Below are 26,404 nucleotides of genomic sequence, written 5' to 3'. Positions count from 1 at the left end.
TGACTGGAGTAGAACAATAAAATTACAACTTCTTGTCATCTTTCAAGTGCAAATGGGCAGCTATATTTTCCTCGAATAGAACTTTCCTGCCATCAATGTCTTCATGTTCATTATCTGAAAGTGCTCTGGACATGTTGTAATCTTCATATTTCATAGTTATATCTTTAGTGGAAAAAGTTGTACATCACAGGCCTGATTTTTTAGTGATCCAGCTGCGCAAATATGTGACTCTAGAGTAGACACCAGGCCTATTTGGTAAGGCACATCCATCTCCAAAGCTGACAATCCCAATAAGCGCCCACTTGCCGTTATTTTGAGTGGATACAAGTGGACCTCCAGAATCACCCTAGGTTGGAGAAAAATGAAATATTAGCTACTAGTTATATCTCTCAAATAAATTCAACTGTTTGAGAGATAATGAGCTTTTATAAATGTCAGGAACACTTCCCAATCTATATGCCAACATGCCCATAAGCTTTCATTAGCCAAATGTGTGACCAAGTGCAGTGTTAATAGAACATAGCTTATACTGCACTAACTTACCTGACATGCATCAATTCTTCCCTCTACATATCCAGCACATATCATGGATGGATTTATTAAATTTCCATACATCTGTACGCTTCCACATAAATCTGAGTTTATTATCTTTACTTGAGCTTGCTGTAGAATTGGTGATGACGGGCCTGTAAAGGAACAAAATCACAGTTTATATTATAAAGCTATAGTGCTACCAGGAAATTCCCTTTTTTTTTGGCTTATAAAGTTTTTATTTTTAGTCATTTGGAATTGGAACAATTTATCTTATTTATTATCGAAATGCTAGAATAAGTACTATGTATATATATATATATATATATATATATATATATATATATATATATATATATATATCTACACACACTCCTCAACATTGAAATTGCAACACCAAGAAGGAAAAGGTTTGGAATTGTGGGAATCACAGAATCAATAGACATGTTAATGATCTACAAATAATGAATAAATGGAAATAAAATATTCCAAACATCACGATTTATTCAGTATTGAGTATGCACTTGGGCAAACTAATCATCAAGATTGGCTGCTGGCAGCTCCCTTTGCAATTGCCGACCAATGACGTCTCAGATGTGATCGATGGGAGACAAGTCCGGAGACACTGCAGGTCATGGTAGCATGTTTAGGCCATGCAGGCTGCTCACAGTAGCATGAGCAACATGCGGCCTGGCGTTGTCCTGTTGAAAAACGGCTTTTGTGACACTTTAGAGAAATGGCTGTACCACTGGTTCCACAACCAAATCAATGTAACACCAAGCTGTTAGTGTACCTAAAATGAGGGTCCTGCTACTGTACATTATGCTACCCCACACCATAATCCCGGGAGCAGGACCGGTGTTAGATTCTCTTTTGAAGGCCTCTTATGGCGTTGGCCATGTGGTCTCTAGAACAAACTCCGGCTATCATGGCGTCCGAGACAAAAGCGGGACTCATTGCTGGGGAGGATAGATCTCCATCCCAGCCACCATTGCCATTTTGCTGTGCACCATGATAGCCTTTGAGAGCGGTGGCGTGTGGTTAATGGAACACCTGATGGATGGATGTCTGGCTCGTAGCCCAATGTCGTGCAAACACCTTCTGATTGTTTGTGTCGACACTGGTTGCCACCCTAGGATTGGGATGTGACGTCCAATTTCACTTGCAGAACGGAATGGATCACTACGTGTCATTCTTCCAATTAGACGATCCGTCTATGCAGAGGTTCGCCTCCGCGCACCTCTTGCTGTCATTCCCATTCGTTGTTGTTCTCCCAACCTCCAGGACAGTGCTGACATCTCGCATAGGCGTGTAGCGATCTGCCGGAGTGATAAACCAAGGTCCCTCAGTTCAAGGATTTTGTCCTTCTCAGTTTCCGACAAGTGGCGATAACTGTCACGTCGATCAACAGGAGGCATCGCACAATCATCCCACACCACTTGATCCTTTTTTTGAGGTTTCATGTGGCTATAAAACTTTGCTATCAATCTGGCTTTTATACCCCTCTCACATGCCACAGATTGGAGCTTGATGCTTGAAAATGTGATAATTTGCAGATCTTAGCGACACCTGCTACTTCCACGATTTGCATAACCTTATGGCTTGCCCTTCTTGGTGTTGCAATTTCAATGTTGAGGAGTGTATATACTTTGTACAATTGTTCACTATTAGATGTGTATGACTTACCAATGAGGTACTCATGAGGAAGTATTGGCCCGACAGCTGAAGAAGCATGCATATTTTAAAGGCTATGTATCTATTTATGTATATTTAAAGGGGTTTTCTCATCTTGGACATTTATGGCATATCCACAGGATATGTCTCTGGGACCTGCATCTATCTCTAGAACAGGGCCCCCTGACCCCCTTCCTACCTTCTCTTTCATTGCTGTTCTCCTGCCACTGTCTGACGAGGTGGTCGGGAGTACGGAAATAGCAGAGCTCACTGAGCTACGCTGTTTCTGTGACTCGCATTCACTTCTATGGTAATTATGGAAACAGCAAAACTCTGCTAGCTCAGCTGTTTTCATACCCCCGAACACTGCGTCAGTCAGTGGCCGGAGAGCAGCGAAAGCAAGATATGATTGGACAGGGGTCAGGGGGCTCCATTCTAGAACAGATGCGGGTTTAGAGGTAGGACACACATCTATCTGACATTTATGGCATATTCTGCACATATGCCATAAATGTCCAAGATCGAAAAACCTCTTAAATGTATGTTTAGTGTTAGTTTTACACATTTTTCTAATAAACTATTATTACAAATTTTATTTTGTTTTAGTGCTGCAGCTTCTATGTATCCACCTTACATAAGAACTGCATCGAAATGCAGTTTTCATGTATAGTGGATACATAGAAACTGCAGTGCTAAAACAATATAACAATTTAAATAAATGTCTAATAGAAAAATTTTTAAAATCACTAAACACATGCATTCAAAGTTTTTTTTCAAAAAGCTACAAAGGTTTACGTAGCCTTTAAACAAATTGCTTACTTAGAGATCAATCGTCTTGAAATCTGCATGCAAAGGAACTTCTTTTAGGAAATAAGTGATACTATATCTCCAAACAAAATATTCTACTTTTCAAATTACGGATTCTATTTACTGTACAAAGATATATTAAAACAAAAGACAGAAATAAGGACGAGGGTATATTTAACCCCTTGATGACATTTTTGGCCTTAATGACCAAAATAATTTTTTTATTTTTGCCTCTTGGCTTTCCAGCGGTCATAAATTTAGGTCAATGTAGTTGTATAAGGCCTTGATTGTTTACAGGACTAGTTGTACTATATTTTGGTACCACTATTGGATATATGTCAGTGATTTTTATATAATTTATATTTTGATGGAATTCAAAAAAAATAGTTTTTCCATTCTTTTTTGTTTTGTTTTACACTAATAAACAATTACCTTAAAGAGGACCTGTCATGTCCTCAGAAATGTTAGGCCTCATTCACACAGCAGGGTTTCCCGGCCGGGTGCCGGCCGTTCATAAATCGGCCGGCACCCGGCTGCATTAGGAATAATAGACCCCTAATGGGGCTATTCACACGACCGATTTTTTGACGGCCGGGAAAACCGGCCGTCAAAAAATAGGGCATGCTCTATCTTCGCCCGTGTACCCGGCCGCCCGGCTCCCATAGAAGTCTATGGGGCCGGGTATTACACGGCCATCACCGGAATGTGTTCCGAGTGATGGCCGGGTTTTCCGGAGCTTGCGCTCTATCTCCTCCTCCTCACAGCACAGAGTGCATGTGAGGAGGAGGAGTTGATGCCATTCGGACAAATGGCATCGCTGTACACTGTGTGACAGGGCCGGGGTGTACAGCAGGTGGAAGGGAGCGCTGCGCTGGCTCCCTTCCCCTGCTTGTTTTAAAAGCACCCTGGCCCGGCGACACCTTCGATGGCGCCGCTAGCAGCTGCAGCTGCTGCTGCGGCTGCTACTACTGTAGCGACGCCACTATAGCAGAGTGGGGAGGTATCTCCCCGCTCTGCTATGTGCTAGCCGCACTTTAGCTCCTTGAAGGAGCGGAATCCCCGTGTTTTCGGGGATTCCGCTCCTGGACAGAGTGCTTGATGTCTCTGTCCATATCTGGCCAGTGACATCAGGGGAAACTCCTGAAGCGGAATCCCCGAACACATGGGGATTCCCCTTCAGGAGTTGCCGCTGATGTCACTGTCCGGATCTGCCCGGCCCGGCACGGATGCAAAACTTAATGCAAACCGGCGGGGCAAAATGGCCGATTTTACCGGCCGACACTCGGGCTCGGGAACGACCCGGTCGTGTGAATCCCGCCTTAATCTGCTGCCATACTTTTATAGCTGGTTTCTCCCTGATTCCAGCACAGTTTATTTATCTTTGTAGGTGCCCCAGTTCACCAGCAATCCTCCTCCGTTCCCCCATAATGAGCCAGTTCATCCTAAGCGGCTGATATGTTAATTTTATAAATAATTTAACATATGGGCAGTCTTCACCATACAGTGTCAAGGAACGTGAACGTAAGCCGCTATATTGCAGCAGCTTAGGTCTATACGCCACGTTGACGACTGTCAGAGCGGCTTCGGTCCAATTGACAACTGGGCGGTGGGGATCGCCAATTTGTCAATTTATTCATAAATTAGCATATCAGCCACCCGAGATGAAATGGCTTATAGTGGGGGACGGGAGAAACATTGCGGTGGAACTGGGGTCCCTACAAAGACAACAACAAACTGTGCTAGAATCAGGGAGAAGTTGGCTATAAATGTGTGGTGCCAGATTCACTTTTCTGAGGACATGACAGGTCCTTTTTAAATAATGGTATAGCTTTAAAGAACGGGTTGCTACAGTTGTGATAATACCAAATATGTCTGTATTATTTAATAAAATGTAAGTCTAAAAATATTAGGGGGAATTTATTGAGACTGGTATTTCAAATACTAGTCCTAAACTAAACTACGTCGGCGTGAAATGCCTCCTAATAATACATTTCCATTACACGGACAGCCCATTGATTCTAATGGGAACTGTGTAAAGCTTCATGTTCCCTGTGGTGGCGCTGCATGGATTTTGAGCAGTTATTGCCAGGTACCCCATAGATTACAACTGAATGCTGGGGGCTCCAGGAGCGGGATACCCTTTAATCAGCTTATCCTTCTGGGATTCCCCAAACAAAAAGAGAAAAATCCCTTATTATTTATGACTTTCCTACTATATGTATATACTGACTTACGTGGAATAGTTAAGTTACTATATACGAAATGACAGTTCTTTAAAAAACCAAGTGCCAATCTCATTTCAATGATATTAAGAGTATGTTCACACGGCCAAATTTCAGACGTATACGAGGCGTATTATGCCTCGTTTTACGTCGGAAAATACGGCTCCAATACGTCGGCAAACATCTGCCCATTCATTTGAATGGGTTTGCCGACGTACTGTGCAGACGACCTGTTATTTACGCGTCGTCGTTTGACAGCTGTCAAACGACGACTCGTAAAAATACAGCCTCGTCAAAAGAAGTGCAGGACACTTCTTTCAGACGTTTTTGGAGCTGTTTTCTCATAGACTCCAATGAAAACAGCTCCAAAAACGGACGTAAAAAACGGCGCGAAAACGGCGCGAAAAACGCCGCGAAAATTGCGAGTTGGTAAAAAAACGTCTGAAAAGCAGGGTCTGTTTTCCCTTGAAAACAGCTCTGGATTTTCAGACGTTTTTGTTGACTACGTGTGAACATACCCAAACAGATACTTTATAAGAAAAATGTAACAAAAGCGTCCGAGACGCTTAGATTCATAGATATATTACACAGCTAATTCATACAAGGTATTTTTCTTATACTATGCATAGTACTAATACTAACCTTCGGATTTAAGTGCTCCCCATCCTGTAACGTAGCATGACTTGTCATCCGCAAACTTCTCAGATGTGCTTGGCAGACATACAGGTCGGATGTCTTGATTAAAGTTAACTGGATCAGACAGCTCAAGAAGCGCAATGTCATTTTGGTGTGTCTCGCTGCTATATTGTTCATAAGTGATGATTTGTTTGAGATTTAATCCATATTCGGGCTTTGATGAAATAGAAATTTTACCTAGCACTACTGTCCACATATTAACTCTGTTATTACTGAGGTGGAGACATAAAAAGGGGTAATGGAGAAAAGATTGAATAATTAATGGTAAAATATAATTTACTACAACTATACAACATATGTATTATGCAGAAGGCCTCGTTCACACTTTACATTCAGTGCAGTTGTTCCTAGTGACCAGATGTCCCATATGTGTGAATGGAAAGGTATTATTTCCCATTCATTTACAGATAACTGCCATGTGGGGCCTCACAAAGATAACCCCTCTTAAGATTTAAGGCAAAAAATATTTAGGGTAGGAACACACACAGCATATTTAGTGCGGATACACTGAATCAAGCTGCGCAGCGTATCCGCCCTGAACACCACAAGGAATGCCGTCCGAAAAAAATGGCACCACATTGTGGTGCGTTATTTCAGCCGTATATTCCGCTGCGTAAATGATTGCACATACTTACCCCCTCCCTCCTCTGACGTCCGCTCCGGCCTCCCTGGATGACGTTGCAGGCCCATGTGACGCTGCAGCCTGTGATTGGCTGCAGCAGTCACAGGGCCCGCAACGTCATCCAGGGAGGCCATACTGGAGAAGCAGGGAACTCTGGGTAAGTATAATTTTAATTTTATTTTTTCTTACTTGCGATTTTTGCGGCGTATCGCTGTGATTCCGCCGCAAATATCACAACACACACTGCTTTGTTGCAGGTATAAGCACCCCATTGAATTCAATGGGTAAACCTGCAACAGAAGAGTTACGTATCCGCAGAATTAATTGATATGCTGCGGTTGAAGTAACCGCACTGCAGGTCAATTTATGTGTTTTTTTCGGCGGAAATTTACCGCAGTGTGGGGACGAGATTTATTGAAAACTCACCGACACTGCTGCTACTGTAATACGATGAGGATTTTCCCCAATTAATCCATTGCGGAGAATCCGTTGTGTGTGCTCCTACCCGTAAGCCGGCTTCTCATGCCTGCACGGCAACACAGTACATGTACTATTATATGCGGCAATTAAAATGCTTTCCGCTCTGGCTCATAAAGAAGGGTCCCGAGTGGCGGCACTGCCTATTTGACATTCATACTCTAATAGGGCATATTGACAGGGGTTGTCTTTACTAGATAACCACTTTAAATGCATCTTCTTACCCACAGCATTCCCCATCCCTGATGTTTTTCACCATTGGTTTCTATGGGGAAATTGATTTGAGGGAAAAGATGTACGTACACTACCGTTCAAAAGTTTAGGGTCACTTAGAAATTTCCTTATTTTTGAAAGAAAAGCACAGTTTTTTTCAATGAAGATAACATTAAATTAATCAGAAATACACTCTATACATTGTTAATGTTCTAAATGACTATTCTAGCTGCAAACGTCTGGTTTTTAATGCAATATCTACATAGGTGTATAGAGGCCCATTTCCAGCAACCATCACTCCAGTGTTCTAATGGTATATTGTGTTTGCTAACTGTGTTAGAAGGCTAATGGATGATTAGAAAATACTTGAAAACCCTTGTGCAATTATGTTAGCACCGCTGTAAACAGTTTTGCTGTTTAGAGGAGCTATAAAACTGACCTTCCTTTCAGCTAGTTGAGAATCTGGAGCATTACATTTGTGGGTACGATTAAACTCTCAAAATGGCTAGAAAAAGAGAGCTTTCATGTGAAACTCGACAGTCTATTCTTGTTCTTAGAAATGAAGGCTATTCCATGTGAGAAATTGCCAAGAAACTGAAGATTTCCTACAACTGTGTGTACTTCTCCCTTCAGAGGACAGCACAAACAGGCTCTAACCAGAGTAGAAAGAGAAGTGGGAGGCCCACTGCACAACTGAGCAACAAGACAAGTACATTAGAGTCTCTAGTTTGAGAAATAGACGCCTCACAGGTCCTCAACTGGCAGCTTCATTAAATAGTACGTGCAAAACGCCAGTGTCAACGTCTACAGTGAGAGGCGACTCCGGGATGCTGGCCTTCAGGGCAGAGTGGCAAAGAAAAAGCCATATCTGAGACTGGCTAATAAAAGGAAAAGATTAATATGGGCAAAAGCACACAGACATTGGACAGAGGAAGATTGGAAAAAAGTGTTATGGACAGCCGAATCGAAGTTTGAGGTGTTTGGATCACACAGAAGAACATTTGTGAGATGCAGAACAACTGAAAAGATGCTGGAAGAGTGCCTGACGCCATCTGTCAAGCATGGTGGAGGTAATGTGATGGTCTGGGGTTGCTTTGGTGCTGGTAAAGTGGGAGATTTGTACAAGGTAAAAGGGATTTTGAATAAGAAAGGCTATCACTCCATTTTGCAACGCCATGCCATACCCTGTGGACAGCGCTTGATTGGAGCCACTTTCATTCTACAACAGGATAATGACCCAAAGCACATCTCCAAATTATGCAAGAACTATTTAGGGAAGAAGCAGGCAGCTGGTATTCTATCTGTAATGGAGTGGCCAGCGCAGTCCCCAGATCTCAACCCCATAGAGCTGTTGTGGGAGCAGCTTGACCATATGGTACGCAAGAAATGCCCATCAAGAAAATCCAACTTGTGGGAGGGGCTTCTGGAAGCATGGGGTGAAATTTCTCCCGATTACCTCAGCAAATTAACAGCTAGAATGCCAAAGGTCTGCAATGCTGTAATTGCTGCAAATGGAGCATTCTTTGACGAAAGCAAAGTTTGAAGGAGAAAATTATTATTTCAAATAAAAATCATTATTTCTAACCTTGTCAATGTCTTGACTATATTTTCTAGTCATTTTGCAACTCATTTGATAAATATAAGTGTGAGTTTTCATGGAAAACACAAAATTGTCTGGGTGACCCCAAAGTTTTGAACGGTAGTGTATGCATGTATATTTTTCACTCCAACTGGTTTTGAGGTTAAGACATACTAGCTAAATCCCCCAGAATCTCTGAGAGATACCTGGAAATAGGGGAGCCCTGCTGGACTCCCTCAAGACCAAACAAAGTTCCTGGGCGCCCCGCGTTATCTAAAATAGACTCACCTCTTCTCGTTCCTGCAGTCATCTTCGCTCCCAGGCGGCGCTGCTGACAATGTACTGACACTGGGGCCAGCCTCACGATGTTGTCTGCTGTGGTGCCTGGGAGCGTAGAGGACAGCAGGAATTGGGAGAGGTGAGTATCTGCACGCTTGGTCTATTTAAGGGGTTTGGGCTCTGCATTAGAGGGGTCTGTATTTATTTAGGGGATCTGGTGTCTGTATTTGTTTAGGCTTTCTGGATTTGTTTACGGGGTTTAGTTGAGGGAGTCAATATTAATTTTGCAGTGTGATAAGGGGGCCACATGCACTATTTTTTATTCAAAGGGCATAGGTTGACGTGTTTTTTATAAATCGTTTGTAAGGATTGGTTAAGGACAAGTCAGTATGTGATTCCTTTGGTAAATACACTATATATTCATCTGTTTTATCAAATTGGGTTTTATAATACAGAATCTTTAAAGTGTAGCTAAACGTTTGACAAACTTCTGACATGTCATAGTGACATGTCAGAAGTTTGGATTGGTGGGTTTCCGAGCACTGAGCACCCCACCAATTGCTAGAACGAAGCAGCTGAAGCGCTCGTGTGAGCGCTCAGCTGCTTCGTGTCTGTTCGGCTTTTTCCGGAAAGCCGATGTATCGGAGTACGGGCTCATAGATTTTCTATTGAATCCGTACACCGATACATTTATTTCCGGAAAAAGCCGAACAGGCACGAAGCGGCTGAGCACTCAACGAGCGCTTCAGCTGCTTCGTTCTAGCGATTGGTGGGGGTCTCAGTGCTTGGACCCCCACCAATCCAAACTTCTGACATGTCACTATGACATGTCAGAAGTTTGTCAAACGTTTAGCTACACTTTAAGATGAATATTTAGTGCATGCTAAATCAGAGCTCCTTCCCCGTCATTCTCAAGATTGGTGTGTGTCCTAGAGATCGGACTACATTGATCATAAAGTGATGGCATAGAAACAGTGTCCCCACAAGTAAGAACCACAATGCTCCATACTACTGCCAGCCACAGTGCCCCAAGAAGTGCACCTATATATTCTAGCCTGGCAGGGGATGCCGGGATTAGTAAATAAAGCTAAACATTTAGTAGCTATGGGTATTTGCTTTTACCATTTTCTTCCTAATCCCGCTTGTGTCACCAGCGGTACTCCCTGTGCAATCAGTGTAGCACAAAACCCACAGCGCATTCCTATTTGTTCTGATTAAAATCCAAAAAATACATTAAGGTTGCTATGTAGAATACAGATAACCACTTACAAATCAAAACAGTGAGCAGCAGTGACAAGCCAGGTATTGCTGACTAATGAGGCTCCACATTTATGAATCCCGTTGAGGCGTAGACTGGCCTGCCAGGGCCATGACTGCAAAGCTGCTGGTACACCTCCTACTATTCTGCTGGATACCGAAGGTCCTCCAACACCACAATCTGTCAAGAAAATAATATTTAAATATAGTAACATATAATGTTAATACAATGTAATCCTTCAAATAACCCCAACTGTACCCCATATGTACTAATAAAGCATGTTTAGCTAAAAGAAGGGGGTGTCCCACTCTTCACCTCCCTATTAACTAAAGCCAAAAGCTGCATCCAGCAGTATTAGAGGAGGTTGTCCTTAGGAATATGTACATGTTTGTATTCAAATTCTAGTTGCTATTGCCTATTTTCTACCTACTAGCACACTTATATACTACAAGCCTAGCTCCGAGCTAAAAAAACCATTTTGATAGTTAAAGAGGCTCTGTCACCAGATTTTCAAACCCCTATCTCCTATTGCAGCAGATCGGCGCTGCAATGTACATAACAGTACGTTTCTTTTTTTTTTAAAACAAGCATTTTTGGCCAAGTTATGACCATTTTTATATTTATGCAAATGAGCCTTTCTTAAGTACAACTGGGCGTGTTTAAAGTTATGTCCAAGTGGGCGTTTTTACTTGTTTTACTAGCTGGGCGTTGTGAATGGAAGTGTATGATGCTGACGAATCAGCATCATCCACTTCTCTTCGTTACCACCCAGCTTCTGGCAGTGCACAGACACACAGCGTGTCCTCGCGAGATCACGCTGTGACGTCACTCACTTCCTCCCACAGGAACTTCATCGCGTCGGATGAGCGAGGACACGCTGTGTGTCTGAACTGCCAGAAGCTGGGTGGTAATGAAGAGAAGTGGATGATGCTGATTCGTCAGCATCATACACTTCCATTCACAACGCCCAGCTAGTAAAACATGTAAAAATGCCCAGATGTACACACACAATACACGCCCACTTGGACATAACTTTAAACACGCCCAGTTGTACTTAAGAAAGGCTCATTTGCATAAATATAAAAATGGTTATAACTTGGCCAAAAATGCTAGTTTTTAAAAAAAACAAAAAACTTTACTGTTATCTACATTGCAGTGCCGATCTGCTGCAATAGGAGATAGGGGTTTGAAAATCTGGTGACAGAGACTCTTTAAAATGTAAAGTACTCTTACTGAATACTATCAGTTATTACAATATGTATGGCAACATTATTATAGGTCCATCCATACCCTAGATCAGAGGTTTCTAACCAGCGTTTTGAGAGCCACACGTAGCTCTTAGGCCCACTACATTTAACTACTTTGGGAGATTGCATATACTATTGCACACTAATGGCAATGTTTGGAGTGATGCAGTCTGTGGCCACGTAGGGGATTCCTGGGTCTATGAATAAATGGGTACACTCCCAATACAGTGTGTTTTGGAACTAAAATTATGTTGAGGTATATATACTTCCAGCAGATGTTCCCCAATTACAGACTGATACATACATGCAGTACTGTAAATGTATTTTTACTGGAGTTTCAGTGTTACTACTATAAATCAGAGAAATATATGCATGATGAGATTTTGTGGGTGGTTGTAATAGTAAAAACTATTATGAGAAGAGGAATGGAAGATTTTAGGAGGTGGGAAAACTTAGTTCAGTGCTCAAGAGCATTGGGTAAAACCCATTATTATGAAGCTTATTGAGCTACTGTTGTCCATGGACAAAAAACATCTAATGTGGCTTCTAGTTAAACAACAAATAAGTAGAATTTGTGTAAATGTCAGGCCGGGTTCACACAAGCATGTTCGGTCCGTATTTCGGCCGCATTTCCAGGACCGAACACACTGCAGAGAGCCGGGCTCCTAGCGTCATAGTTATATATGACGCTAGGAGTCCCTGCCTCGCTTCGGTACAACTGTCCTGAACTGTAATAATGTTTTCAGTACGGGACAGTAGTTCCGCGGAGAGGCAGTGACACCTAGCATCGTACATAACTATGACGCTAGGAGCCCGGCTCTCTGCAGTGTGTTCGGTCCGGGAAATGCTCGGCTTAAGGAAGGTGAAGAAAATATTTAGGAAATAGTTTTAAACACATATATTTTTAAAGTTTAACTAGTTCAGCCCCAGGATATTTTTGGACTTTAGGACCAGGCTTAGATGTTTTTAGTATGCGTTAATCTGACGGCTATAACTTTTTTATTTCTTGGGCTAGCAATTTGATTTTTGTTTCTTTTTTTTGACCAATGGATGTTTCCCTTTTATCATTTTTATAGTCAAAATTGACATTTTTTAAGGATTTTTAGGCTTATAGTTTGAGAAAAAGTAACAATATCTTTTTTTAAACATTCAAGTTAATTTTTCTGGTAATCATATAGTTTTACCCTCATGCTAGACTTTTTATATGTGTTCATCATTGCATATCGATAATTTTGATATATTACAAGTCTATTTTAGGGTAATTGGGTCAGGGCTAGCGTTACGACAATTATTGGTGGAGAGTGGACTTTTTTTGAGTGGGTATTTTCTGTGAATTTTTTTATTTATTTATTTTTTGTATGGTCTGTCCCTCATAGGTCAAAACAGACCATTGGGGGACCTTATTTTTTTATTTTTTTTAAAATTCTTACACTATACTTTTCCACTGTAATTAGCCCTGTTATTGTGACTATTGTCACTGCTAGGAATCTTCTTGGTCTAGTTAGAACCAGCAGCAGCCTCCTGCTTTCGGCATCCTGGCGATCATGTATCCAGTCACATCATCACTGCGACCAATAGTAGACTTTGTACTGCTTTGAAACTTAGAACAGAGAAGACAGAATACAGAACCGGCAAAAACTGTTTTTGTTCTCTCCAGTGGTGGTGGGGGAGAATGGGGTGTCAGTACTATGTGTTGTACACTTAGAAGTTGATTGGCAGCCCATCTGATCTAATAGTTTGGGTGTTACTAGTAGGCTGAAACACAATGAGGACCCTTGATGCGGGTTGCGAGATTGCGTATTTTGGCCAAAATATCAACTAACCTCATATTTATCATTTTTGCAGGATGCAGTTTGGTCTTGTGATGTTGGGGAGAATGGGGTGTCAGTACCGTGTGTTGTTCACTTAGATGGTGCTGGGCAGCCAACCTGATCCAATAGTGAGTGTGGCCATTAGGGCATGGCCAGATGTGGCGTGTTTCTGCCGCCACTGTCCGCATCAATGCCGCACATAATCTGCGTTGCAGATTCTGTTGCGGCTTTGCCTAATATGTGCAGGAAATTGATGCGAATTAGCCGTTGCGTATTCAGGTGAAGAGTACTTCCCTTCTCTCTATCAGTGCAGGATAGAGAGAAGGGACAGCCCTTTCCCTAGTAAAAGTAAAAGAAATTCATACTTACCCGGCCGTTGTCTTGGTGACGCGTCCCTCTTTCGACATCCAGCCTGACCTCCCTGGATGACGCGGCAGTCCATGTGACCGCTGCAGCCTGTGATTGGCCTGTGATTGGCTGCAGCCGTCACTTGGACTGAAACGTCATCCCGGGAGGCCGGACTGCAGGAAGAAGCAGGGAGTTCTCGGTAAGTATGAACTTCTATTTTTTTTACATGTTAATCTATATTGTGATCGGTAGTCACTGTCGAGGGTGCTGAAACAGTTACTGCCGATCGTTTAACTCTTTCAGCACCCTGGACAGTGACTATCTCCTGATGTCGCCTAGCAACGCTCCCGTAATTACGGGTGCACACACGTAGTCACCCGTAATTACGGGAGCACTATAGACTTCTGTGTGTAATTACAGCCCGTGATTACGGGCGTTTTTACGTTCGCGTGCATGGGGCCTCAGTCTGGCTAGAGACCTAGAAATACATAGGTCCAGCCAGAATTAAGTGATATCCTGTTCGAAAAAACCAATACGCAATGCAACACACATAGCATCTGCGGATTTCATTGCAGAATTTTGAATCTCCATTGAAGTCAATGGAGAAATTCTGCAATGAGTACGCAACAAGTCTGCTAGACGTCAGCAACGCCAGTGTATGCTGCGGACACCAAATTCCGTACCGCAGCCTATGGTCCGCAGCGGAGTTTTCCGCCACGTCAGCACGAACCTAACTGAAAAGGTGTGGAAACCAATGGAGAATATGTCCGCAGCAGAATTCCAGAGCAATTCCGCCACGTCTGGCCATGCCCTTAGGCTCTAAGTCAACATGAATGAATTATTATACTAAGAACCCACCCTCCTCATGAATGGTATGAGAGTGGTTGTTCATCAGTATTTTACACTTGTGCAATCTCCCTCCATGTAGCATTGTGGCTTGTCTGCATCCTGCTGGGAATTGAATTTTAACCTGCCCTTGCTTCAGTTATAGTACGCTCACACGCCACATTGTACTTGCATTGTATTTCCATAATATTCTGAAACTAAAGAACTAGATAAATCTGTCTGAGTTGCAAAATATTTTTTCCGTAGGCATATATTGGAGTTTTCCGCAGCGTATTTTTAATGTATTATAAGTATAATCATAATAAACATGAGTTTGCATGATCTTACCACAATAGAGAAGATTCTCTGCATCCTTGACTGAGATTTCTAAGGTGAAATATCAACATTTATTATTAGAGAAGGATATTTTCTCACATTTCTATATTTAAAATCACTAGTAGTTCCTAGTTTTAAAAAATACATCGTTCAGTACCATCTATTTTCATGTTTCAAAGTCAACACCATATGCTATATTAGATAATGACTAGACAATGACTACATTTAAAATTGTGAACATTTTATTTTCAGAATTTCCTCATACCACATGTATACTCATCTGCTATCTTAACCAGATATTCGAATGACTTACTGTAAAGCAAATGGCATCTGGTCACAAGGCTTGTGTCATCATATATGTGCACATGTATCATTATGAAATGCGGGAAATGAGACATCCTCATCTATGTCATCTGAGGTTCACTTTTACCAGAAACAGCTAGCCAGTCATATATTGATCTGTGTTACAATGTACATCCTCATGCAAACAGTGATAGGAATTCTGCAGGTCGAGGACACACCTTTTACCTTGAGGACCAGACTAAACCTATTTCAAGCTATTCAGGCTTCTGAAAGTGTAACTAAACTTTTTGAAAAAAACCTTTGACATGTCATAGTGACATGTCAGAAGTTTTAAACGATGAGGGTCTGAGCACTAAGACCCCACTGAGTGCTAAAACTAAGCAACAGAAGCGCTTCGGTGAGTGCTATGCCGCTTTGTTTTAGATCGGCTTTCCTCGGAAAGCTAGTGGTGCTCATAGACTTTTGTATTGAGCCCGTACAACGCGCCGAGGGAAGCCGATCAAAAACTAAGCGGTCAATGGGGGTCTGAGTGCTCGGATCATCACCAATCAAAATTCCTGACATGTCACTATGGCATGTCAAAAGTTTTCTAAAAAGTTTAGTTACCCTTTAAAAGCGTCACACATTTTCCTAGGTTACTTCAATTGGATATCAAACCTATGAGCAGCCCCTAATTTATTTTATTTTTTTGTACTGTATACTGTTCTCCAAAGCAAAAAATAAATCTGTGTTTGTGTGAAGTCTCATTCATGCATTCATTCAAGAAGTCGTTTCTATGCATCTTGGCAGGCCACTGAAGTGACATGAAATAAAACAGCTGTCCAGGGCCGAGCATAGCTGTAGCAAGGCTAAAGGCTATGTACAACTTTGAAAACTTGCTTCCTCTGCTTTTAGACTGTATCTATATCTAACTATCTATATATATATATATATATAGATTTATATATGTATATATATATATATATATATATATATATATATATATATATATGTGTGTGTGTGTGTGTGTATCCGTGTGTTTGATGCAACTTTCTAATTACTTTATTTAAAAAAATATTTTTACTTTTTGAGATACAGCTGCTTCGTATCCTATATACAGAGCAGCTATATCTAGCGCTGAAAGCGGTATTCATCAGATCAGCAGAACTGACGGGTTCAGTGACAGCGGGTCCTGCTTTTCTCTGACACGCAGGATCCACCTGTTATCGATCGCATCTAAGTTATGAACTTAGATGGGATCGGTAACTGCTCGATCCTGCGTGTGTCAGAGACACGCAGGACCCGCTGTCACTGAGCCCATCAGTGCCACTGATCTGACGGATACCGCTTTCAGCGCATGATACAGCTGCTCTGTATACAGGATACAAAGCAGCTGTATCTCAAAAAGTAAAAATATTTTTTACTAAAAAGTAATTAGAAATTTGCACCAAACACACTGATACACATTTTTATTTAAAAAAAATAAAATAAAAATCTTCTAAGGTGTACATAGCCCTTAACTTCCGCACATGGAGGAGATACATTAATTGTTTACTTAATTGTTTACTTCCACTCCTGGTCATTTGATAGAGTTATCAGAGCTGTGTCTTTTATCGAGCCATGCACCTCTGCATCCATTACATGAACAAGAAGTAAATAGAGAAGTCTGCTATTGAATGACTGCAAGCAGAGATTTTAAAAACCATGAGGAATTGATACAGAAAGCATATCTTTTCATCATAAAATGAATAATTTTTAGTTGCAGAAATCATAATTAGTATGTAAAGGATCTGCCAGACACAACTTCTGTGTCGACGCCCATAGTTAATCAGTCTGCACCTGCTTCTATCTCTGTGAGACTGACTCCATCTTCCTCAAGTCAGAACAATACTCCTCAACAGGTCTCTTACCCTGACGTAAGGTCACCAGCTGACTCTCGGCAAAGGCAGTCTTGTCAGTCTCGTCATAAATGAGCCCGAGAGCAGAAAAGAAAAGATCAACGGAGGAAAGTTCAGGGGCGTCAGGAGCCAAGGAGAAGGCCCATTCTTGGGGACCGTCCTGGAGCCGGGACATAATTATACCCACCCGCTGGCTCTCAGAACCAGAGGAGTGGGGCTTTAAGCGAAAATAGAGCCTACAACTTTCCCGAAAGGAGAAAAAGGTCTTCCGGTCCCCTGAGAACCGGTCGGGCAACTTGAGGTGGGGTTCAAGAGGTGAGGTGAGGGGCACTACCAGGGTAGCATCAGGCTGGTTGTCCCTCTGAGCCAGGGCCTGGACCTGTATGGAGAGGCCCTGCATTTGCTGAGCCAGGGTCTCAAGGGGGTCCATAGTAGTGTCAGTGACCAGGGTAGACTAGGTATATGGGCTTGTGATTATGTAATGGGATGGTGGTCTTAGGCCATGCTTTGATTCCTGATCTCTTCAATCAGGTTCAGGGGGCCAAATGGTTCTCTAAGTTTGATCTACGGGGGGCTTATAACCTTATCCACATCAAAGAGGGGGATGAGTGGAAGACTGCGTTTAACACGCCCGAAGGTCATTTCGAATACCTCGTCATGCCCTTTGGGTTGTGTAATGCTCCCGCGGTCTTCCAGAATTTCATAAATGAGATTTTAAGAGACTACCTGGGGGTATTTCTTGTAGTGTACCTTGATGACATACTTGTGTTTTTCAAGGACTGGTCCTCCCATATTTAGCATGTCAGGAAGGTGCTCCAGGCCCTTCGGGAAAAGAAACTGTTTGCTAAGACCGAAAAATGTGTGTTTGGGGTGCAGGAGATACCGTTTTGGGTCAAATCCTCACTCCTCATGAATTCCGCATGGACCCCGCCAAGGTCCAGGCTGTGGCGGAATGGGTCCAACCTGCCTCCCTGAAGGCGTTACAGTGCTTCCTGGGGTTCGCTAATTATTACAGGAGATTTATTGCTAACTTCTCGGTCATCGCTAAGCCTCTTACGGATCTCACTTGCAAAGGTGCTGATCTCCTCCACTGGCCTCCTGAGGCTGTCCAGGCTTTTGAGGTCCTTAGGAAGTGCTTTATCTTGGCCCCAGTGCTGGTTCAGCCCAACCAAATGGAGCCATTTATCGTGGAGGTTGACGCGTCCGAGGTGGGAGTGGGGGCTGTCTTGTCCCAGGGTACCAGGTCCCTCACCCATCTCCGCCCCTGTGCCTACTTCTCCAGGAAGTTTTCGCCCACTGAGAGTAACTATGATATTGGCAACCGCGAACTCTTAGCCATTAAATGGGCATTTGAAGAGTGGCGTCACTTCCTGGAGGGGGCTAGGCACCAGGTAACGGTCCTTACCGACCACAAGAATCTGGTTTTCCTAGAATCTGCCCGGAGGCTAAACCCGAGACAAGCTCGATGGGCGTTATTTTTTACCAGATTCAACTTTTTGGTCACCTATAGGGCTGGGTCTAAAAATATTAAGGCTGATGCACTGTCGCGTAGCTTCATGGCCAGCCCTCCTTCGGAGGAAGATCCTGCTTGTGTTTTGCCTCCAGGTATAATCATTTCCTCTATTGATTCTGATTTAGTCTCTGAAATTGCGGCTGATCAAGGTTCAGCTCCCGGGAACCTTCCTGAGAACATGCTGTTTGTTCCCCTGCAATTCCGGCTAAGGGTACTTAGGGAAAATCATGATTCTGCACTATCTGGCCATCCAGGCATTCTGGATACCAAGTACCTCATTGCCAGAAACTATTGGTGGCCTGGGTTGCTCAAAGATGTTAAGGCCTACGTCGCCGCTTGTGAAGTTTGTGCTAGGTCCAAGACTCCCAGGTCCCGACCAGCGGGCTTACTATGTTCTTTGCCCATTCCCCAGAGACCTTGGACCCATATCTCCATGGATTTCATCACCGATTTGCCTCCATCTCAAGGCAAGTCGGTGGTGTGGGTTGTAGTAGACCGCTTCAGTAAGATGTGCCACTTTGTGCCCCTCAAGAAACTACCCAATGCCAAGACGTTAGCTACCTTGTTTGTCAAACACATCCTGCGTCTCCATGGGGTCCCTGTCAATATTGTTTCTGACAGAGGGGTACAATTTGTTTCATTGTTATGGAGAGCCTTCTGTAAAAAGTAGGAGATTGATCTGTCCTTCTCCTCTGCCTTCCATCCTGAAACTAATGGCCAAACTGAGAGGACTAATCAGTCTCGAGAACAATATTTAAGGTGTTTTATCTCTGACTGTCAATATGATTGGGTCTCATTCATTCCCCTCGCCGAATTTTCCCTTAATAACCGGGTCAGTAACTCGTCAGGGGTCTCCCACTTTTTCTGTAATTTTGGGTTTAATCCACGGTTCTCCTCCGTTTCACCTGGTAGTTCCAACAATCCCGAGGTAGATGTCGTTCATCGGGAACTGTGCACAGTCTGGGCCCAGGTTCAGAAGAACCTAGAGGCGTCCCAGAGCATACAAAAGACTCAGGCAGATAGAAGACGTTCTGCTAACCCCTTGTTTGTGGTCGGGGATCTGGTGTGGCTATCGTCAAAAAATTTGCGCCTTAAAGTCCCGTCCAAGAAGTTTGCTCCCCGGTTTATAGGGCCATACAAGGTCATTGAAGTCCTTAACCCTGTCTCCTTCTGACTGGAGTTGCCCCTGTCTTTTCGAGTACACAACGTGTTTCATGCCTCCCTCCTTAAACGCTGCTCCCCGTCCTTGGCTCCCTCGAGGAAGCCTCCGGTCCCTGTTCTCACCCCTGAGGGGGTAGAATTCGAGGTGGCCAAGATTGTGGACAGCAGGATGGTCCAAGGCTCCCTCCAGTACCTGGTCCATTGGAGGGGATACGGGCCTGAGGAGAGGACTTGGGTACCTGCCCGGGATGTTCACGCTGGGGTATTGCTCAGGAGGTTCCACCTTCGTTTCCCCAATAAACCAGGTCCACATAGAAAGGGTCCGGTGGCCCCTCATAAAAGGGGGGGGTACTGTAAAGGATCTGCCAGACACAACTTCTGTGTCGACGCCCATAGTTAATCAGTCTGCACCTGCTTCTATGTCTGTGAGACTGACTCCATCTTCCACCACCCAGGATGGCAGGCTTAGGAGTGGGAGAGCCTATCACAGCCTGGCCAGACGGAGCTAGCTCCCGCCCTCTGTCTATTTATACCTGCCTTTCCTGTTCCTCCTTTGCTTATGATTCTTCTCTGCTGCTTTCCTAGCCCTGCTGCAGCTTCTTGAACTACTGATCCTCTGCTTGTGATTGACCTTGGCTTTACTGACCACTCTTCTGCTCTGCGTTTTTGTACCTCGCTCATCTCCTGGTTTGACTCGGCTCGTTCACTTCGCTTGTTGCTCACGGTGTCCCCGTGGGCAGCTTCCCCATTTCCCTGGCTTCTTTGTACCCTTGTCTGTTTGTCTGTCGTGCACCTATTGAGTGTAGGAACCGTCGCCCAGTTGTACCCCGTCGCCTAGGGCGGGTCGTTGCAAGTAGGCAGGGACTGAGTGGCGAGTAGATTAGGGCTCACGTGTCTGTCTCCCTACCCCGACATTACATAGTACTTAGTAATAAGCCCATTCTCTATGGTAGGTATGCCACTAGTATACAGGGAAAAATGGACTGAATAAAAAGCAAATCAAATACCAGATGGATAGCTGATGGCAGATCCACTTTAAGGGCACATGCACACGAGGCAGAATTGCTGTTGAATTCCGCTGCGGACAGTCCGCAGTGGAATTCTGCAGCGGCCGTTTTTTATATTTGTTTCTATACATTTTTAGGAAAGTTAGTTCAGACGTTGCAGAAAATAACTGCGGAAATCAGGCTGCTGTGCAGAATTTTCCTACCGCAGCATGCTCTTTCCATTGCGGAGAAGAAGCTGAATTTCACTGCGTATTTCAGTCTTTGCAATGCAAAAATTTTAATCTGTGGCAAGTCCGCTGTGATATCTGCAACGTCTGAATTACCTGTCAAATATGCAAATGTTGGTGCAGATTCGTTGCGTAATTGCCCCGAATCTGCAACAACATTTGCAGCGGAGAAATCCAGCTTCGTCTGAACGTGCCCTATGGTACCTGGTTCAAGAACACATAGCCACAGTATAGTTAGAGAGCTTATGGATATACTTGAAGAATGATATGTAAAATAATCCTGATTATTAAGATAATCATGATAAACCCCGTATTTTATTATCTATGATCCGCTCACAATCCATTTATGATAAGCCGTTAACTGCATGGGATAAACACCAAACATGAATATGTGTGTGTAATATATTATATAATCTATTATAGCATTGCATAGAGCCTTCATTATATGAGACAGATTATTGGCTACTTACCTGACAACTGAAGTGAACTTCTGTCAATGTCGAACCGCGAATTGGAAGCATTGATTAAATTGTCTGAGAAAATTTTCTGAGCAGAAGTTGAAGAAAATGATTTGCTCTCAGCATTTGGAACTTGAAACAGGATCACAAATTCTGGTTTAATACTCCCAGGGCTACAAAAGATTAGTTTCATCATGTTAATAAAAAAAATATTTTCAAGTACATAGAAATACACAAGGCAAAATTCTCCTCACATAAACCAAAATTTGTTTTTAATTTGTAAGTGCAAATCACCGGACATCACCAGACCTTTCGCCCTTTCTACCCAGAATATGATCAAGAACAAGGAACAGATCACACCTTTTTCACAATGGGTCTGCTAAACTCACTGACTTCAGCATGGTCTGTCAATAATCGACAAACTGTCCCCTGACATCTGATGTCACAGCAAAGCAGGAACGGGGAAGTTGAATTTCATCGTCTAAAATTCTCTATTTCCGCAGGAACTAGACTACTGCGAGTGGCTTATTTTTCTCTTTCCATTAAAATAAACATGCATGCTCAGACTGAGCTGTCCATGCATGTTTATGGGGAGAGTTCGGAGACATAGATGCAAGCCAAATGAGCTTTCAGCAGTCAGTTAGATAATGCATATGGTCAACTTTGTTATGTCAAAAGTAACTTCCTACCACCTTTCCTATGTGACAGACAGTTTCTCCTAGCTCTCTTAGATGGCAGACTAGTCCTTCCCCAGCTATGATACATACCAGAATACTCCATACCTACTGTATGTCAAACCTCTCCTTCCCCAATTGTCTTATGTGCCAGACCAGTCCTTCCCTAACCCACACTATCTATCGGTGATAGACTGCCATCGTCTGAAAAGTAGTCGGTCGTGTTTACAATTTTCATGCGACAGTCGGTACTACTTGACTGTGGTGCAGTCGACTGTTACATGAACAAACGTTTTGTGAAAAAACTTTCCACGCTGGAAGATCATTCACCCGTTGCCCGGTGTTTTTAATGGTCAATATGGACTAAAGTGTGTACGTTCAACCACCAACCTACTGTATTTCTATCTAATGGATATGACCGCTTTTAGATTGCTTTATGGTATAACCATAAGCTGTATAGCCATCTCCACTTTTTGTAATAGTTTACAGATTGGAGTAGTCCATAGGTAGTTAATACACAAGTAAGAAGAGTAGCAACAATAATGATATATTTTAATTTCTGTTCTCTTTGTCTTTGAAGGTTTGGAATTGCTTACCTAAAGCTGATTACTTTGGACATATTGTATTGAGTCTTTAGTTCGGAGTTCTTAAATGTTTCTTGTAACTGTGACCATAAAAAGAACAGATATTAATGTATTTAGATAGAATAAAAAAACGTAAAGGTCTTGTTTGAGATGAGAAAAACCTAACTCTTTTCTTCTTGAAACAGTGCTATTCTTGTCCATGGGCTGTGTTTAGTATTGCAGCTCAGGCCCAACCACTTGAACTGCAATACCACAGCCAGTCTATTGACAGGAGTGGCGCTGTTCCTGGAAGAAAGCAGACAAGTTTTTTTAATCTCATACAACCCCTTTAACAATACTGACAATTAGTTAAAACGTCACACCAGAGCAATGAAGTCCTGCATAGCTTGGTATATCATTAGGAAGTAGGCAATACAAGAAAGAGAACTTAAAAATACACACCACTGAAAAGAGCTAACAGGGAACAGTAGCATATTAGCAATAGATGAATATACAGTAAGTAACCTGTCTACTTACAATTACGGCAATTTCGGCTTCCAGTATTCTGTATTTAAAGCTACTGCTTTCTTTGTAAGCATCAGTGTAGTTTAGGTCACGTATTCGGAACGAACCCCTGAAGTAATGGGGATTATAACTGGACCCAGAATTATTTTTTACTGTTGAAGAAAAATGTAAATGATCAATGCTGAGGATTTTTATAGTAGAACTGCAACCTTGGGTTACATAGTTTTACCTTGTGACTTGAGTAATGGCATGTAATCATAAAATATCATTCAGTTGACTAAAGTTATAAAGTTATGGTATGAATGCTAAAGGAACGTCATGTAGGATTTAATATGTAAAATTTAGATGTGAATGCTCTAGAAATGCAACAACCCATAAAGAATACCTGCAGATGCCACCCTATTGCAGTATAGCATATACAGATGTAACCAAGTTTATCTTGACTATGATAACTTGCTGCAGTGTAATATCACACAACAAAAGCCATTGAAAAAGTAAAGTTAAAGTTTCTTGACACTGTGTATTTAATGCGTAAAACGTCAATATAAAGATGGCTACATCTGTACATGTTATAGAGAACCTGGTCCTCTGCTCTTGGGTTGAATGCGTATTATATGTATGATCGGTCTTAGATGGTTTCTTCTCTTTCATGATACTGCAGTAGAAAGGCTGTTTGCCTGGAAGTGACCAGTAGGCTTGCACCAAATTCCATTTATTGTTCCCTGTACAGTGTGGTAGGTAATTTCTTTTAATTAAATCCTGGTATAACTGAAGTATAATAAAAAGCACCTTGAGCTCATGATATATTTAGTTCCTCTCCAAATCCTTCTCATACAAATGAGGAATGCACATGAAGTAGTATCAGGTGCTCAAATACCAGGAACGGTCATATAGCCTCTGCTGTCGATTCAGCTGCAGCGGGGCCAAGATGGGTAGGAGCCCCTTCTGGCCACAGTCAATTTTAAACTTCACTTGTTAATACCCTGCTTATACTCTTCACTGAAACTCTGATTGACTTGACTTGCATAGATAATGCACTATTTGTGAAATCTATGAGAGACGGATGGAGAGTGTGAGTAGAGAGAGGTGCAAATGAAGCAGAATACTGTTTTAAAACCCTGTGTGGCCAAAGTGGACCCCCTCTGTACCCCTCTGCAGCTAAACATTGCCGCGGTTTTCAGCCGTGCGGCCTGTAGAGGTGAAGCACATTGAGATTGTATGGTGGCACCCTAATTGTTTTCTTTTCTAGGAGACACAAATTAGTTTATATATTAACATTGGCTTGAACTAATTAGGTGGTTAATTATTGTTGTAGTCCTAAAAGCCTATGATAGCCACCCAATGGCGAATATAAAATGAAAAAAATAGAAGTGATAACAACTATTGTTAAAATCAAAAACCATACTGGGGTCCCATTTTAATATGTGCAATGGATCCCCTCTCTATTATGTATACCACAGTCTCTTGCCCCTTGAAATTAGACTTTTTATTACTTCTATTTATTTTGTATTACTATTTATTCCAATAAGGGCTTTATAATTATATGCAAAAGAAAAAGAGTCAGCTGACTGTTGAGTTAACAAACATAAAAATAGTTGTATTATTCACATTCTTACCAAGGACTAAATCTATAACAATAGCGGCAACGATAGCTCCAACAATAATGATGACGGCCACGCTGATGACAGCTATTGTGATCTTGCGATGCCGAGAAGACTTTGGTGGTACATCCGATTCAGGCATCCTAAAAGATATATATTATGTATTTAATATTTATATAATATTATATTATATTTATACATAAACAACTTTCTAATATGCTCTGTGTTTCAATTGCTTGCCATTTTCAAGATCTCTACTTGCTGTCATTAAATGTAATATTATATTTTCTTTACTAGAAATCTATCCTAATCTTGTCCACTCAGCAGGGGTCAGGAGCTTCCCCTAGCAATATCAGGTGATTGCAGGAGAATTCCAGCAGTGGGACCCCTGTAATCATCTTATTGTCTATGATGTTAAAAATTATTCACTTAGTGTATCAGAGCTTGGCATCTGCATCATTTTACATAATAAGATGTTTTTTCAGTCTTTCTATCATAGCCAGTATTACTTTTTTCAGCATTTGATGCTACAGTAACTTTACTGTCGGATCAAGCCAGATGGACTAGCCTTCGCTCCCCAAGCACATGAATGAGCTTTGAGCGCCCATGAACCTGTCACCAGTTCACCAGTTGTCCTTCCTTGGACAACTTTTGGTAGGTACTTAGATAGCCTTATTGCTGGTCACATAAATTCTCTATGGGGTTTAGGTCAGGTGAGTTTGCTGGCCAATCAAGCACAGTGATACTGTGGTTATGAAACCAGGTATTGGTAATTCTGGCAGTGTGGGCAGGTGCCAAGTCCTGCTGGAAAATGAAATCAGCATCTCCATAAAGCTTGTCAGCAGAGGGAAGCATGAAGTGCTCGAAAATATACTGGTAGACGGCTGCGTTGACTCTGGACTTGATATAACATAGTGGATCAACACTGTTGCTCTCTAATTCCCATAGAGAATCTATGGGGTATTGTCAAGAGGAAGATGAGAGACACCAGACCCAACAATGCAGACGAGCTGAAGGCCGCTATCAAAGCAAGCTGGGCTTCCATAACACCTCAGCAGTGCCACAGGCTGATCGCCTCCATGCCACGCCGCATTGATGCAGTAATTCATCCAGAGTCGGAGCCCCGACCAAGTATTGAGGGCATATGTACATATACTGTACATATGTACACTGTACATATACTGTACATACTTTTCAGTAGACCAACATTTCGGTATTAAAAATCATTTTTGAATTGGGCTTATATAATATTCTAATTTTCTGAGACAATAAAGTATGGGTTTTCATTAACTGTTAGCCATTTAGGGTGCTTGTTCTGGGGTCTGTATTTGTTTAGGGGGGTCTGGTCTGGGGACTGCAATAGTTTAGAAGCTCTGCATGTATTCTATGATCTAGTCTGGGGTCCAAATTTCTTAGTCTGAGTAAAAGGGGTTGTCCGGGCACATCGATAGGTCCTCAGTATAAAAAACGGTCCGTGCCTGGACAACCCCTTTAATGTCTGGTTCTGGGCCTTGGTGCCTAAATTTGTTTGTTTCTATAGAGGCTGGAAGTGGCTGCAGAAGCGAGGAGC

General features: G+C 42.4%; 1 protein-coding gene across 1 annotated transcript; it reads right to left on the bottom strand.

Moving 5' to 3' along the window:
* On the bottom strand, nt 1-24,976 carry LOC142739321 (transmembrane protease serine 11G-like). Its single transcript, XM_075849809.1, has 9 exons — nt 24,850-24,976; nt 23,246-23,385; nt 22,742-22,809; nt 21,484-21,644; nt 14,938-14,976; nt 10,370-10,538; nt 5,877-6,142; nt 544-686; nt 1-346 (listed from the first exon to the last, which is right to left on the bottom strand). Exons 1-9 carry the CDS (start codon nt 24,974-24,976, stop codon nt 185-187), a joined length of 1,275 nt encoding a protein of 424 aa, XP_075705924.1. The 3' UTR covers nt 1-184.
* Between the last annotated feature and the right edge of the window lie 1,428 nt (nt 24,977-26,404).

Source organism: Rhinoderma darwinii, chromosome 1 (genome assembly GCF_050947455.1).
Source record: "Rhinoderma darwinii isolate aRhiDar2 chromosome 1, aRhiDar2.hap1, whole genome shotgun sequence".
Lineage (NCBI taxonomy): Eukaryota > Metazoa > Chordata > Amphibia > Anura > Rhinodermatidae > Rhinoderma > Rhinoderma darwinii.
This window is presented reverse-complemented; position numbering and strand designations above follow the sequence as displayed.